Source organism: Melanostigma gelatinosum (assembly GCF_949748355.1).
Source record: "Melanostigma gelatinosum genome assembly, chromosome: 8".
Lineage (NCBI taxonomy): Eukaryota > Metazoa > Chordata > Actinopteri > Perciformes > Zoarcidae > Melanostigma > Melanostigma gelatinosum.
The window spans coordinates 22,992,556-23,008,351 of NC_136641.1; the positions used below are offsets into that span (position 1 = coordinate 22,992,556).

Below are 15,796 nucleotides of genomic sequence, written 5' to 3' on the forward strand. Positions count from 1 at the left end.
ACCTGAGGGGTCGGGATGGTTCATAAGGTAGCAGCAGATCAGAGATGTATTTTGGCCCTAAACCATTCAGTGCTTTGTAAACCAACAGCAGGATTTTAAAGTCAATTCTTTGTTGGACAGGAAGCCAGTGCAAAGACCTCAGAACTGGAGTGATGTGATCCACCCTCCTGGTCTTAGTGAGGACTCGAGCTGCAGCGTTCTGAATCAGCTGCAGCTTTCTGACGGACTTTTTACAGAGACCTGTAAACACACAAGAGGAAAAAGGAGCAATTGTTTTGTTTAATCTTTGAACACAATCTCTCAGTTTATTGTTGGAATGCTGATAAGCATTGTGTTGTTATCCTGTTTCTCTTTATTCAACTTCTTCCGTACGTATTTTGTTACTTATCTCCCTCCACATTTTTTAAGCTACAGAAACCGTTCAAATATCTAAATGTTCAGCTCGTTAAGGACACGTGTGCTATGTCTCATATTTCTAATCTTTCAACTTTTTGAATTATTTAGCTTTTTTCAATTTTTTTTTAATGGGATGTCTATGGAGACATTTTTCAAATCCTCTTAAAATCCTTCTACTTCTTCATACTTTCAGCTACAGACACCATTTCAACTTTAAAATGTTGAAAAAAAACCTGAGCTATTGCCGCATGATTCAGCTTTTTTTAGCAATTATTTTACAATTCATTTCAGCTTTCAGCATTCGCATTTTCCGCAGGAAATGCTTTGACTCGTTTTCCTTATTACAAGAAATATTTAATAAATAAATAAAAACATTGAAAGAAAATTAAAGATGTTTTCAAGGAAAATGCTGGTGATCATTTATTTATTTAATTTAAAAGGGACCACGTACATTTTAAAACATAAATGTCACCATTTGATGCACCATACCAGATTATTTCAGCTAATTTGCATCCGTCGACCCTTGGCAGGTCAAAACAAGGAAAGCATAATAACAAAAGGTAGGTAAAGACATAATACAAAGACATACAAAAATAACACACAAGACACACAATACAAAGCTACACACAATATCCAAATGTATATCCAGTGGTGGAAGAAGTATTCAGATCCTTTACTGAAGTAAAAGTGGCACACTGGGAAAATGTTCTACTGCAGATAAAAGTCCTGGATTTACAACATTACTTCAAGTATCAAAGGTAAAAGTATAGGCTACTCATTGTGCAGTAAATAGTCACTGTCAGTGTTTGAAGTGTTTGGAGTATTTCAGTCCTGGTTCATTGAGAATTTCTAACTGAGAGAAAGAGTTGTTGTTATGGTTGAGCAGTCTGGAATCTTTGACAAATGAGCTTCAAGTTTTCAGAATTGTTTTCAGAATTGTGGGCATAGTTTAAATTCACAATAGGCCTCGTCTATCGTGAGAAGAGCGACTTTGTGCTTAAATGAATGTCTCCTGACCATTTTACCGCCATCACCGTATATTATCTTGAATAGTTAAACCAACCATGCATGTTGAAGAGAGATATTTGATAAATCACATTTTTGTTTGATGCATGTGTTATTGAAAACATACACATGTTAAATACTTTATAAATGAACCCAAATACATGCATTTAGGGAGAGTTCACAGGGTTTTTTCTCCTCTTATCAGTAAAACAATAAGAATCCACGTTACCCTTTCATATTAGACTCAATGTTATAGTTTACAATTATCAGAATAATACAGACATTCAGGCTTTCTCATGTGGCTTAAAGGTGAACTGCAGATATAAATAATCAATAAAAAACTGAGGAAGACGTTCTATATATTTATTTGGCGACCCATATAAAATCTCCTAAAAACTGTGGTGCAACAATGTGGCTCATTGATGTGTTTTAAATCCACAGTCTATTATAGGAATATTATCAAGCTTTGGCTACAGAAGTAATAGTCGTAGGATAATTGTTGTTTTTGGTCTTTTAATGGAATTTGTTGACCTTAAGAAAAATATAAAATATCACTCATCCTTTGATTTAACACTGACATGCCCAAATGCTCATTGAATGAAAGAGTTGGTGGTCAGTGTAATGATTCCTCCTGTTAGCCGGGAAGTGACTCCTTGCGCTGCGCAAAATATGTCTTCTCAAGTTCAGGCAAAGCTAATATGAGGCTTCATCCGGCTGAGTTAACCAAATCCTGAGGGTGTTTTCCAAAAAGTCACAAGATTCCCTCTTTGTGTTTTGAGTTTTCTGTCTGAGTTGTGGCAGAGGGATATTACAAAAGACCGTATAAGATATCTCTTGATTTGATTCGTTGACTGCTGAAGGCTCCTGTTAGCTTTGGCTGAACTTTAACAAGCACAAAGACTGTGGATTCATTCCCCATCTTTCACATTTGAGCTGCACTGTTAAGGATTCCGTCACAGCCAGTATGAACAATTACAGGGACGAACAACTCTTTAGGATGTTAGGATGTTTAAAAAGGTCAACAAAATTTAAGTTAAATGTCCACAAATAGAACTCCATGAGTCAGATGAAGGCCCAGCTTTGGTTGACTTGGCTGGATTTGCAAGCAGTCATAATCACGTTTCCTTCTGTTGCTGCCAAACACTTCCCCGATGACAGGTTCTTCAGTTTGTTTGTCTGTAAACAACAACAACAATGTAAACTCTAAGAGGATCGCGTTCAAATTAAGAAACTGTCAAACAAACTTAGAGATAGAGAGACAGAATGAGGAAATGGAGAAGTGTTTCCCAGTGCAGCTTGAGACATGCAGTGTTGTAACACGAGTTGCTGCAGAGTTTGAGTTGATGTAGAGAAATACATGTACCTGCTTGTAGATCCACACTTGCTGGGGCGCTGCTGTGGTTACTTTTCCCTTCAATTGACAGAATTTAAGAGACACACGAGCTCCTCCAGGGGTTGCATGTAAACACAGCGCATTGCTGACGCTGAGCCGTACCTCTTTCTGGGATGTGTACTCAAAATACTACAAAGACACATAGAACAAATGGTATTTTTAAGATGAAAAATTTATATAATTCTGTGTAACAGAACACAATTCCCCCCCCCCCGAGATTTTTCTGACCCACCAGGTTTAGAAGCACTGATCAAAAATAAATTAGCGTACCTCTGCTCCCAATTTTTTTTGTCTTCTTCGCATGCAGGCAGAACTTCCGACCAATGTTTTCCAACTGCACAAACAATAATAACACATTAACTGGACAGCCAACAGTCTGGATGTCCATCTATTGTAACTTTTGGCTGTAAATGGCTCTTAAAATTATGTTCTGTAAAAAACAAGAAAACAACCCATTTTGTTTTGTGGGTTGATTCAAAGTGAAGACATTAATGAATTACTTATAATAATTTTATGAATCATTTATATTTTATATTTTCTGCATAAATTCAAATATCTATTTGAAAAAGACATTGGGAATGTAAAATTACTCAAAAGTGCACACAAGTGTGTTTTTGAAATACAAACTGTAACATTCCATTGAAGATGATAAAAATGTTGATGGATTATTAAGTATTTCACCCGTCCGTATTTAACCGGCCTGATGTCAGGCACATACGCCTCTGGATAAATGTTGTTCAGGTACCACGTGAAGTTCTTGCACTTCAATCTCCCCCTGAGTTCACGACGTTCAGAAACATCTCCAAATAAATTCTGAGGAAAAAATGACTTTGAACAGGCTTTGAACACTAACTCTTCAAACTGCATCAAATGTCCCAAAAATGACTTTATGGACCTTATTCAATTTTACCAAAGTGTCACATTAGTATGTCACAAATATTAAAAAGGCTATTACTTACCATAACTTGTCTGTAGATGGTGCAAAGTGGCACTCAGTGATACTGCTGGTCCTGCAGCTCTGCAACTGGATAATAATGGTTTGGTCTGGTCTCTGGTGCTTTCCACCAGTGACATTGTCCTTGTTTTGGTAGCCACTTAGCTAGTGGTCCGACCCCCCCAATGTGTATATTGACAAGTAAGCCACTTTCTAGTTCTTTAAACACACATATAAAGTCATTGCATAATGTATGACGGGTCTGTTCCTTTAAGCCACAGGTAATACCTATATGCGGTACAACTAACAACATTAGTAAATCTATGAACACGCAAAACAGCCATTGATTTTTTTATTATTTTTTCTTCAAGGGGAAATGCTATTTTTCTCTTTGTCATAGTCCTCAACTCTTCTCGTCCTTCACCTTTGCAAAAAAACACTCCCCGTTCAACTCCTCCAACTCAGGGAAAATACAAATAAAACAAAAACAAATAGGGAAGGATTCATCAGGCCTGAGCAAAACACTGTTTCAGTGGTATGGGGACAACCTCCCTCTCCTGTTCCTCCCCCAAAACCTCCCAAGAGTTAACAATCAACACAAGTCTATGGACAGCAATAGAAATAGAATACATACAATGCACATTTTTATAAACTCATGTCCATTCTATAAACTCTTTGCTCATATGAATCACCCTTCATTGCTCACAGTTCACTTGATAGTTGGTGATCTCTATTACATTACTGTCCTCTGGCGGTCCCACCGCGCCCCAAGGCCCAATATCATTGCACAGGAGGGGACCAACAGCACAAGGCTGCGTGAGCTGGCTTTGGTACAAACGTGATCAACTGTTGGTTGCCATTGTCGAGAGTGGTCGGAAGAGCTAAATCAGGGGCCGATTCTCCCAATTACAAAAGTTGAAGCCGGAGACAGCCCGGTCGCTGCAACGATGATGTTTACTGGAGATTATTCTCGACAAGCCCTTATCCCTTTTTCTCCGTCCAAACATCAGCAGTCCAGGCAGAGCAAGCAGGCACTGTTCCTGTTCACTGATATTCTATGATTGGTTTTATTTTAACTTAAGGCAATCAAACTCAGCTAGTCGTACTTCTACTGAGCGTGGAGGGGGGGACGGCGAGAGAAACAATACAATAAATATATGTATGGGTTTATTAATTCTGTCCTCTTCACATAGTGTAACACCAGGGATGTAATTTGTTACTACTGAGAAGTGAATGTGTGGGAGGGAGAGGTCACCGTAAAGCCTGACTGAGAATTACAATACTGCAGTAGTGGCATAAATAAATAAAAAAAGCACAGTGAATCATCTGTATATGTGTGTGTTTACTGCTATGCTTATGTGAGCATACACCACTCGGGTTCCGCTGCAAAGGCAGCTAATGGTTATTACTTACTATACATGATCACACCTATCGCCAGTTGAAATACTGTATTGTACATTAGGACTGAACAGCAGAATTCATTGGCTGCAGTTGATCAGTTGGTACCAGTGAGCTTGAGCTTTACAACTGGCATTTTACAAGAAAGCGTGCTGGTCTTTGATCCTTTTCATTGGAATGGAATCATCATAATAAGCATAATAATTAATCAGAATCATCATAATAATAATAATTATAACATTAAGAATATACAAATGATGGATACAGAAGTGATACAAAATACCCTACGTTAAAACAAACAAAAATAAAAACAAGATACCACAATCAGACATGCTTCAAAGCAGTTATGTTTGGCAAGAAAGCAGTTTTTGTTGTGTCATAAAAACCTCACAGTGAAAATAGTTATGCCCCTTCAGGATTACAAAGCACAGTATTCAGTCAAAATCAATATATATTTCTTTCCTTCATCTATTTCTTCTTCACAGAAGAATCGGGCTGTGTGGTACCACTGCGTTGAAATCCGAGGTCTTTCACCCCCCGATGGCTCTGATTTTAAGTTCCTTCATTTCCATGTGCACCGAAAAAAAAAAATACTTCTCTGAAAAGGGAAAGAGCAGCGATGACAATATACTGTAAGGGCTGAAAACCAGCTGCACACTGGCTGCTCAAGCTCTAAGGAACCAATCTGACATGAAGTGAGGATGAAGAGGATCCTAATCCCAGCTGGAGCTACTTCTAGTCCTCAAGAGATAAAAAATATAGATTTCAGATATCAGCTTCTTATAACATCCTTAGTCGTCTCAAGTAATTTTGTTTTGAGGTTGAGGGCAACATCACAATTTAAAGTTAAAGTGAGCTCTTTGCTGTCTGAATGACAAAAATAAATGAATTATACAATAAAGCAGCCGGTGCTGCCAGCAGTTGGCCAAAAAGACAGAGGGTTCAAGCCTCCTGCCGAAAAAACGGAGGCGGTGATCATTGCCGACTTTAGCGAGAACATATCAAACATGTCTTGCCTCGCTTTTAGTAAATACTTTCGTCTTTGGTCAATATGTTCCTCTTCAGTTTATACATATATTCATACAAACACAAATATGCATTTACATACACACTGATAAACGTGTAATGAACTGGATATTTGTGCACGTATGTATTCACACTTTTTCATAAAGGACCTTTTGCACAAAACATCGAGATCAAAATAAATAATTCATTCAGAAACAAAGTATGAGTACCTGTTCATAATTCATGTGAAATAAAAAAAATTGACCCGAAAAAAGAAAACAAACAAACCTCAGAGTAAAAATAAAAAGTAGCCTTATGTACAGCGTTAATCTTCTTTTGACACAGGCTAAAAGGCGTTGTTTTAAATAAACAGACTTTGCATCTTTCAAGAAGCCTGAGAGAGAGGCCAGACACGAGAACAACACGTGTCCTTCAACATGTATGTGAGCCAAAATGGCTGTCAAACGAGAACATTTTCCTCTCATCAAGAACACTTTCCTTTTTGAAGTCTTTAAAAGTTTTTCTTTTCCTCTTTACTTGGGATTCAAGTGATGGCGTCTGTAGTTTTTAAGCCGTCGGCTCACACTGTGAGTCCTCGCTCAGTGGTGCCGTGTCTCTGAAGTGGGGATCGTCCCAGCATTGCTGCTGCGTCGGCTGCTAACTGCTGGGCGGTCCTTCGTTCAGGAAGTAGGTTGTCATTTCCCCTTTACCTTTGACCTTCACCACCCCCCGATACTCCAGCACGTACCCTTTGTTTGCAAGCAACTGGTAGAGGTCTGTAGTCACCTGGGAGCAGATCGAATTAAGGACATTTATTATTCTCGAGCTGCGTCATCTTCAATTAAAATGTGACGGTGGAAGGTTACTTATGTCAGATCTTATGAGGCAACAGTTTCTCTCGTTTTATTCACTGAAGTTGAATAGCTGTTACATGACACCTACCTGTATGCAGTCAGGTACACCTGTGCTGTCCATACGACTGGCCACATTGACCGTGTTGCCCCAAATATCATACTGAGGCTTCCGTGCACCAATAACCCCAGCCACCACTGGTCCCATGTTCAGACCTGGTAATTAAAGACAAAAACTCTTCAATGCATCAACGAAGCTGCTACTGTTTCCCCGTTTGCCATATTAGAGAACTTTAATGTGATTCCCCAAACATTTGAATCTTCGCTTACCTATCTTCATCTGGAAGTTGTTGAAGGAATGCTCGTTGATGTACTTCATCTGCTCCCTCAGTCTCATGGCGTAGTCGGCCAGTGCAATAATGTGTGAGCGGCCCTCTTTGTCGTAGGTGGAGTCATTGAGACCGGACGCAGCCATGTAGGTGGAGCCAATGGTCTTGATCTTCTCTAGCTGCCTGTACTTGTCTTCACTGATGATCTGAGAACAGATGGCGATCACATTTGTGCAACTTACACATTATTTATTTCTTTAATTAGCTGCAAGCAAAGGTCAAAGGGACGACACGCTGAGCTTTCCAAACGTTACCTCATCAAAGTCGGCAATGATCTCGTTGAGCAGCCGGAGACACTCCACTCCCTCGTTGTTGGCCTCCAGCTCCACGTAGAATTCGGAGAAATTGCTGATGGAGGCGAACATGACGGCCACGCACTCACAGGACTGGTAGTATAGCTCGTCGTTACGCCGTTCACGCGTCAAAAAATGAGCGGCTACGTCCTTAGGCAGAATATTATGGAGGAGGCGACGATTGTAGGCTTGCAGTTCCTCCATCTCCTCCTTCTCCTCTGTGGCCTGGGAGTCAAGGATCTTTATTAGATATATTATATATATATATAGTGATACAATGTCTGGCAGGGTCGAGGTGTAGAAAAGATTGCAGATATCCTATTAGAACACATTAATAAACTGTAAGGCAGCTCAATCATCTTCTCCAGCTTTTGCAGAATTGTGAAGAGATTGTGTTTGCAGTTCACATGGTCAGAAGACGCCCTCCAGTGGACGCTAAACATACCTGTAGTTTCCACAGGAAGTCGAGGCGTGCGGTAGATTCAACCTGCTGGGCGTGCAGGTACAGCGCCAGGACAAATACTGTGAGGATCACTGGAGTCATGACCCTCAGGGACACTTTGGTCACAACAAATGGGCTGCAGAGTAACGAACACATGGTCACATTAATGGAATAAAAAAAACGTTCAAATTATCAATAGGACATCAAAACCTGCCAAAGTAAGACTGAATATAATCTTACCACTGGTTTGTAGTTTCATTGAAACTGGACCTAAAAGTAAAAACATTCTGGTCAATACTAATTAAGTAAATAATCATGATAATATGAATTAGTTAAAAGTGTTTCTTTTAAGTCTTAATACAAATTTAAATTCTTACCATTGAGCACTAGTTTCATTTAAATCACTGAAGAGGAAAAAGAAAACAGAACAAATAATGAAATATACAAAACTCTTGACATTTAACTAAACTTGAATTATATATTAAAAGTCATGTATGCTATATTAATTTATGGTAGATCAGGAAATGTCTGAGAAGTGGAAAAGTTTAAAAAAAAGAATCGGACCAAACATTCAATGCCAAATTTCAGTCAGTTTTTAATAAGTATTGAGGTTCAGCCCTATATTCAACACACGAAAAAAGCTGCCTGGTTTAATTCATACAACATTATCCTGTGCCCCCCCCCCCCCCCCCCCCGCCTCTGCATTGGCATTATATTCTCCAGCCTGTGGCACTTACATGGCATTGGAGGTGACAAAGAGGTCTGCGTTGTCGAATAGTGCTACTTGCGGCCACTCCACCAGCAGCAGGAAGGTGAGCTGGATGAGCAGCATGAGGGCCAGCTTCCCTATGCTGCTGATCTGCAGGAACACCGAGCAGGCCAGCAACGTCAGCAGCACACTGTAGCTGAAATACTGGAGAGCAGCATCACAAAGAGGTATTATCGACAATAGGTCTCAGATGAACACAAATGCAAATGTGACATTTTCATTTTTGAAAAGGTTCGACCAGTGGCACAGGGAACCCAAACAGTGAAGTGGTGACATAACAATGAATTCACCTCAGGGAAAGGGCAGGAGGGGCCTTGGTTAGGACAGATCTCTAGGCCCCCTTCAATGGACACATTCAAGCTGCGGATCAAACAGGGCGTCACCAGCGCTGCAGAGGTGTTCAGCTTCTCGGCAACACATTGTTTCAAGCTCATGGTGTCACAGGCAAACTGCAGTGAAGCCAAACACACACACACACACACACACACATATATTCAGCCTGGTTTTCATCATATATGGATATGCTGTCTGCCTGTCTCTTCAATCTTACCATATTAACAAAGGCAGAGATGAAAACGAGGATAATGGTAAATACTCCAACCAGGGTGCTGTTGGTGCGAGACCGGACAATCTTCTTTGAAACAGTCTGCATTGCAGCTGGAAAGAGCTACAAGAGGACGGGAGAGGAAAAATAAATGATTTACACATACAGTGAATGACGTACGAGCAGAATATATGTTTGTGTGATTTGAAAACCTGTGCTACCTTGATGCAAGAATATATGGCACAAATAAAAAGGATGTTGGCGAGAATGACGAAGATACTGATGTAGATTCCCAGCATGACCGGGGTGCTGCAAGGGAGGAAACATAAATACAGTTATGGAGAAACATTTCAAAACAGCAACTTTCCACCGGTAATATGATGGAACAAGACAAATTAATTATGAGGTCTTGTTGCAGTCTATCTATTTTTTTGTTTATTATGAGAACGAAAAGTCCAAACACAGAGGAAAGTCACCAAAACGGTCCAATGAGCTTCCTGTTTAGCTCTCGGTTCATTTTGAATAAGTCAGTGTGACCACAAAGGTATTCACAAATATATATATATATATTTACTCAGTCCAGACCAAATTAATTAAACTGCAGGTGTGAAAGCAACCTTAAAAACACACAGTACATACTGGAGGATCTCCAGTGTGTGAATGTTTGAAGTACTCACTGTGGAAAGATAACAATCTGTATGAAGGATATGAAGCAGAATACTAGTAGAGTACACGCAACATAGCCTCCAAAACGATCGTCCACCTTCTTGGAATACTGCAACAGGAAACGGCAGAAGAAGAGAGTCAGATATGAGCAGCAGCGGTTTCCTCCTCCAAACATGAATTATATTTAAGTTGAAGAAGCACAGACGGTAATTACAGCTGGGCAACAATTCAATATGATAATTCATCGTCTTTTTGACGGAACATTATCGTGAGGAAATCATATATCGAGATATCGTGATCTACAATTACGTTGTCTAAATTATAAATACTCATACCAACAAAAAACTCTCAGAAAATCTGATTAAACTCTTCAGTTAAATCAAACTATTTTCTAAATCTGATTAGTATGTATTTGTGTGCATGCATGTAAACATTTTTTATTTATTTTATCTCCATAAAGTAACTTGAAACTGTTGTTTATTTTCCACTAAGGTTCTTAACAATAATACGTCTCATTTGTCAAGTATTTCATTCACACAGGTCTTTTACCATGTGTTTATTTCATATAGAGTATTTTTTGAATTACCAGAAAACATGCTACATTGTGATATATATTGTTCTGGAGATATGAAATGAACTACATCAGTGTAGAGGATTTTGGCCATGTGGCACATCCCTATAATCAGAGGTCTTAGTTCAAACCTTTTTCTCCAGGCTCGACGTCTGGAAGGTGAGTAGGAACTTCTTAACGTGGTCTTTTCTTAGCTGGTCAATGCTGCGAGCGTCAATGGCTCTCCCCAGAAATTCATCCACCTCGTCCTCGGGGTTAATGGCCTCCTGAACACCACGGCTGCAAAAAGAAAAATGTTGTTAATGAAATCAAGTCAAGCACTGCAGCAGCCTTTCACACATGTAAACAACAACAACAACAACAACACTCACTTGTCTTTACTGGAGGTCTCATCAATCCCCTGAAGGAGAAAGAGGCACAAAACATGACTCTCCCAGAAAAGCTGCAGCCTGGCTCCATCAGCAAGAAAGGAGTGTGTTGGTGTTGAGTCTCACCATTTGTCTGAAGACTTTGGAGTCTTTGGTCCTGGAGAAGGTTCTGTCGGGGACCCAGCGTGGCATCAGACCCTCATTAGAGTTGGCTCTCATCCGCTGCATCCGAGCCATCACTGCCTTCTCGTCCTTCTGCTCAGAGGGAAGAACACGAAGGCTTGATGCACCGTTCTCATAAGACACGGTCACGACCATAGAAGCGACGAAATAAACTAGAAGAGTTCCTGTTAAGATTATGCCGACTTCACAGTTAATTATGTATCAGTTAATCAGTGTTTCACCGTTGACCTGCACCTCAACACCACGATAATAAAGCTGCTGGACCCCACTAGTTATACTCAGTGGGGATTCTATCAATTCAGGCTCAGTTAGCCTCAATTGTGTAGCTTTGATCGATGTTTCAAATTTCACATTTGTTAACTATGGCATGCTGCTCTGGAAATTATTTTTGACTTTGAAAGGAATGAAAGCCGAAGAATAAATAAAAACAAACGTAATAGTATGAAATGAATGTGTGAGGATATTAAATGCAACTGAAATGTAAACTAGACAATCATGTAATAAATTATTTGCTAAGAGGCTAATGTGCAATAATCATAATAATAATATAAATAATAAAATCAGAGAATAAATAAGGATTTAAAAAAAGGAAATATAAACAACAACATTTTAAAGCAAAACAATTATAAATAAATGTGATGTAAGTTTTAAAATGCATAATTTGATATACATATTTATTGAGCGGTCTGTGTTTTTGTTCACTGACCCGTTTCTGGCTGCAGCCGAGAACCAAGAAGGTCTCAATGCTGTTGTCCTTCAGATACGCGTTCCTCTCCCCTCCGAAGCCGGGTTCCACCTCATAGTCTCCATTGAGATACTGCAAGGTGGCCTTAGTGATGTGGATCCGCCTACAGAAAGACATGGGATTTATAAAGGTTTTGGTATATGCAGAAGACATTCTTCTGAACATACCTAGCAGCTCAACAATTGCATGTGCATGTGATTGTGAACCTGTGTTTATTTCCCTCACCCTGCTTTGCCTCCCGCCTCCATGTGATTGGCCAGCGTGACATCGTTTGACCACACGTCAAACTGCCACTTCCTGAGTCCCAGCACGCCGCAGTGCACTCGCCCGCTGTGAATCCCAACGCGCATGTTAACGTTGACCCCCGTCACCTCGCGCACCAGCCTGTAGACACACGGCCCAGAGAGTCAGGGTCCCTTCTGGGACAAAAAATAACACAAACTCCAAAACAAACACACAAACGCCAACACCGTTTCCACTCACGAGATGGCCTCTATCATGTCGACGCCCATCTCCACACAGCAGTGGGCGTGGTCAGCCCGGGGTTCAGGCAGCCCGGACACACAGTAGTAACAATCGCCCAAAATTTTGATACGTAGACAGTGATTCTCCTGAGAAAGGGAGAGAAAAAGGGAGGATAAAAGATCAGAATGAGGTTGACAAGTGTCCAAAAGGTATCTGAGGACGAAATAAAAGGAATAGAATGTTGGTAGCTGTCATCTCTCAGGTGAGAATGATGCAACAGCCATGATTAGCTTATGTTATTTAGCTGTGGAGACTGGAATCGGTTATCCTGGATCTGGAAAGAACATCAGACTATCAGGACCTCTGAAGCTATGTCCCGAAATGTCAAACTAGTCCTTTAAGAAAACACAACAGACAGACGGACGCTGTGGATCCTTACCGATGCCAGCTTGTCGAAGCGGGCAAAGAGTTCATTGAGGGTCATGACCAGCTCCTGAGCCGTGCACTGAGAGGCCAGGCTGGTGAAACCCTCGATGTCTGCAAACAGAATACTGAGGACGAGAGAAAAGACGGGGAAAGGCAAACCTCAGGTTGAAGTTTTAGCATGAGCAACGTCAGCAATTCTAAGGAACACCGATTATATTTGTGGCCCTAATCAGCAGCAGCAGCAGAAGAACGATGTTGCAGTTTGTTATTATCAGGGCTGCTGGCCTTGAGAGAGGCCGGAAGTTTGACCGTCAACTCTTCTGAAGGAGATATGTGTGTGTGTGCGTGTGTGTGTGTGCGTGTGTGTGTGTGCGTGTGTGCGTGTGTGTGTGTGTGCGTGTGAGGGACAGAGGGGTGCTGTGTGTTTGCTCAGTGCTGTAATTGAATGTGTGCCGAAGCTCTCCATCTTTGGGGATTATCTTATCTTGGCTGCTGGTGATTAAGTATTCCCTCACTAGTGTTAATTAGCCTCCACTCTGCCAAACCACTCTACCCTCCTATGACTCTGTGAGCGCGCGTGTGTTAGTGTGTGTGTGTGTGTGCAAATGTGTTGTGAATCATTTCCAGGAAGGATTCGGGAAACATTGTTATGTTTTAAGGAAGACATGACGGTACTTAAAGGGTATCTTGCACTAATATGGAGGTTGATAAATTCATGGGTGAAACATGAAATACAGCACTGAGGCCGAGCGTCCCGGCTGACCTGACATTGTCGTGTTTCTGGATATAGATTTTATGGAACATCATGTCTTCCTTCTTGGCATTGATGTCAGCCTTCATCTCCATGGCAACGTGCCTTGGCAACACTGAAAGCAACAGACGTTCCTGGAAACACACACACACACACACAAAGAAACAAAATGCAGAGTGTGTCATTCACAATATTATTGTCGATGTGCAATGTGTCAAGGGTGTGTGTGTGTGTGTGTGTTTGTGTTTGTATTTGAATCACAAGGGAACATGTATGTCTTACCCCCCCCCCCCTCTCAATCACAACAACAACAAATACTGAATTTGATGACTTTGTGATGCAGCGTGGGATCATGGGAGTTGTTCTCAGACGTCGTGACTCAAGCAGAAATCATGGTGGCAGACGAGATGATGTTTTAAAGTTTTATTATTGTTACGTTTACTCACGCTTACTCAAGATAGGTCATTTAATTACAGTTACCGTAAGCTAACGTCGTGTTAATTTGTTATCCGTGGTCAAAACAAGCATACAAAAAATATTCTTATATTCTTTATGATTGAAGATAGTTCCGGTGAAACCGAGGCTCCTGCAGAGTGTGTTGCATTGTGGGTCGTTCGTAGCCTTAATGATGCTAGGCTAGCTACTTAATTCATGTATTTTAGATTAAACCTGCAAGAGTTTCTGACAGCTTGTGCTCATGTTTTGCTGCCAGGAAGTAAATACATTCCTGATGTGTTTTTTACCGAAGCGAATCATCTGACCAAAATATGTTTTTTATTTTTATATTATGATGAAGAGCTAAAACTGCCAGTAACTGCCTCCAAGAGCTTGGCATGAGAGTGAATATGTATTTCATGTTTTATTTTTACAAGACAAAAGGCTTCAAGGACACTTATTCCAAAGTGTTGGCAAAAAGACTTATATTCTGGCCAATTTGGTCATAAATACATATCGACAAATGTGTCCTATGCATCTGTGTGCAGACCTACCTGTTGTTGATTCTCCCTCTGCAGGTGTAGCCTGGCCTGGATGTATCCTCTGGTCTCCTGGAAGGCTTGTCTCTGGGAAACCTCAGCGGGGTAGTGGGTACAGATACCAATGATGTTAGTGCACAGGAAGATCAGGACATTAGCGCTCACCTGGAGAGACGAGAGAGGAGGGAGGGAGGGAAGAGGTGGTCAGGCTTAAGAAAGGAGGATACGGATAATCCTGAGAGGCATTGGAGGCAGTGAATGCATCGTGATTTAAGCATGAAAGTAAGCAGGTGTAAAGTAAAATAGAGTGAAGGTACTTTCTCATCAAACGAGACAAATGACACATTTCTCATGCACCAGTGTTGTTGTCATTGCTTTCGGGACAGCATGGTTTCATTACTGAGAGAGAAAACACACAGGATGTACACTTTTATATTGTGTAAATAAATATTGTATATGACTGATTGTGGATTTAACCTTAAATCATAATAAAAAACTAATATTGTTTTGTTGACAATAAAAGAAGAAAGTGTGATGCTGACAGAGACAACGATAGATATACAGTTCATCTCAAGTGCTCGTCTTTACCGGAAAGTCTTTACATAAAAAGACGTAAAAACATCAATTGGTGAAAGACTTTCATTGCACTCTTTCTGAGTGTTACATTATTGATGATCTTTTCTCAAACATTTCTGTTCTCTTTCTCTCTCAAGAGACTCGAGACAAACTGTATGTGCTTTAAGGCCCCTTCACTCTGTGTGATGTTGGGCTGTATGAGAAAAAAAGTTGACAATCGCGAGTTAAACTTTATTAAAATCTTTGGTCGTTCCCGGATCACGCTGGGAGATACATCCGCCAACGTCGGAGCTTTGTCAACCAAAAACAAAGACATAAATTCTCACAATGTGACTGCAGCTCCGACCTAGGCCTTCAAATCAACCAATCAGAACACAACATACAAGGACGGAGAATACTCTGGTCGGCAAAAGATTTGTAAAGAATATTTAGAATAAGTTTAGGGGGGAAAAACGTTATCTTGCATATGTTTATATATTTACACGGTAGCGCTTCTATTCACCACACAATTCAAGATTAATATTGTCACAAACTAATGAGAGGCCATGTGTACTGTCGGCCGCAACCTGAAGCAGGGAGTTGACAATCAAATGGGATGTGATAGACGATTGCCTGTGGGTGGTGTAGTTTACTTCTTGCAGATTGTGTGTTT

The 15,796-nt window shown here is 40.5% G+C and overlaps 1 protein-coding gene across 1 annotated transcript in view; it reads right to left on the bottom strand.

Moving 5' to 3' along the window:
* Positions 1-4,066: 4,066 nt before the first annotated feature.
* LOC306781287 (adenylate cyclase type 6-like) overlaps positions 4,067-15,796 on the bottom strand; it is a 28,721-nt gene continuing 16,991 nt past the window's right edge. Inside the window, exons 4-24 of the mRNA XM_079274065.1 lie at positions 14,584-14,733; positions 13,607-13,728; positions 12,857-12,968; positions 12,436-12,563; positions 12,178-12,336; positions 11,914-12,055; positions 11,151-11,279; positions 11,028-11,056; positions 10,788-10,935; positions 10,097-10,194; positions 9,641-9,728; positions 9,426-9,542; positions 9,166-9,324; positions 8,844-9,019; positions 8,484-8,510; positions 8,347-8,376; positions 8,110-8,242; positions 7,626-7,889; positions 7,313-7,517; positions 7,074-7,198; positions 4,067-6,917 (exon numbers count right to left, since the gene is read on the bottom strand). Of these exons, the coding sequence (XP_079130191.1) occupies positions 6,789-6,917; positions 7,074-7,198; positions 7,313-7,517; positions 7,626-7,889; positions 8,110-8,242; positions 8,347-8,376; positions 8,484-8,510; positions 8,844-9,019; positions 9,166-9,324; positions 9,426-9,542; positions 9,641-9,728; positions 10,097-10,194; positions 10,788-10,935; positions 11,028-11,056; positions 11,151-11,279; positions 11,914-12,055; positions 12,178-12,336; positions 12,436-12,563; positions 12,857-12,968; positions 13,607-13,728; positions 14,584-14,733 (2,670 nt within the window). The 3' untranslated portion in view covers positions 4,067-6,788. The remainder of the gene's footprint in view (positions 6,918-7,073; positions 7,199-7,312; positions 7,518-7,625; positions 7,890-8,109; positions 8,243-8,346; positions 8,377-8,483; positions 8,511-8,843; positions 9,020-9,165; positions 9,325-9,425; positions 9,543-9,640; positions 9,729-10,096; positions 10,195-10,787; positions 10,936-11,027; positions 11,057-11,150; positions 11,280-11,913; positions 12,056-12,177; positions 12,337-12,435; positions 12,564-12,856; positions 12,969-13,606; positions 13,729-14,583; positions 14,734-15,796) is intronic.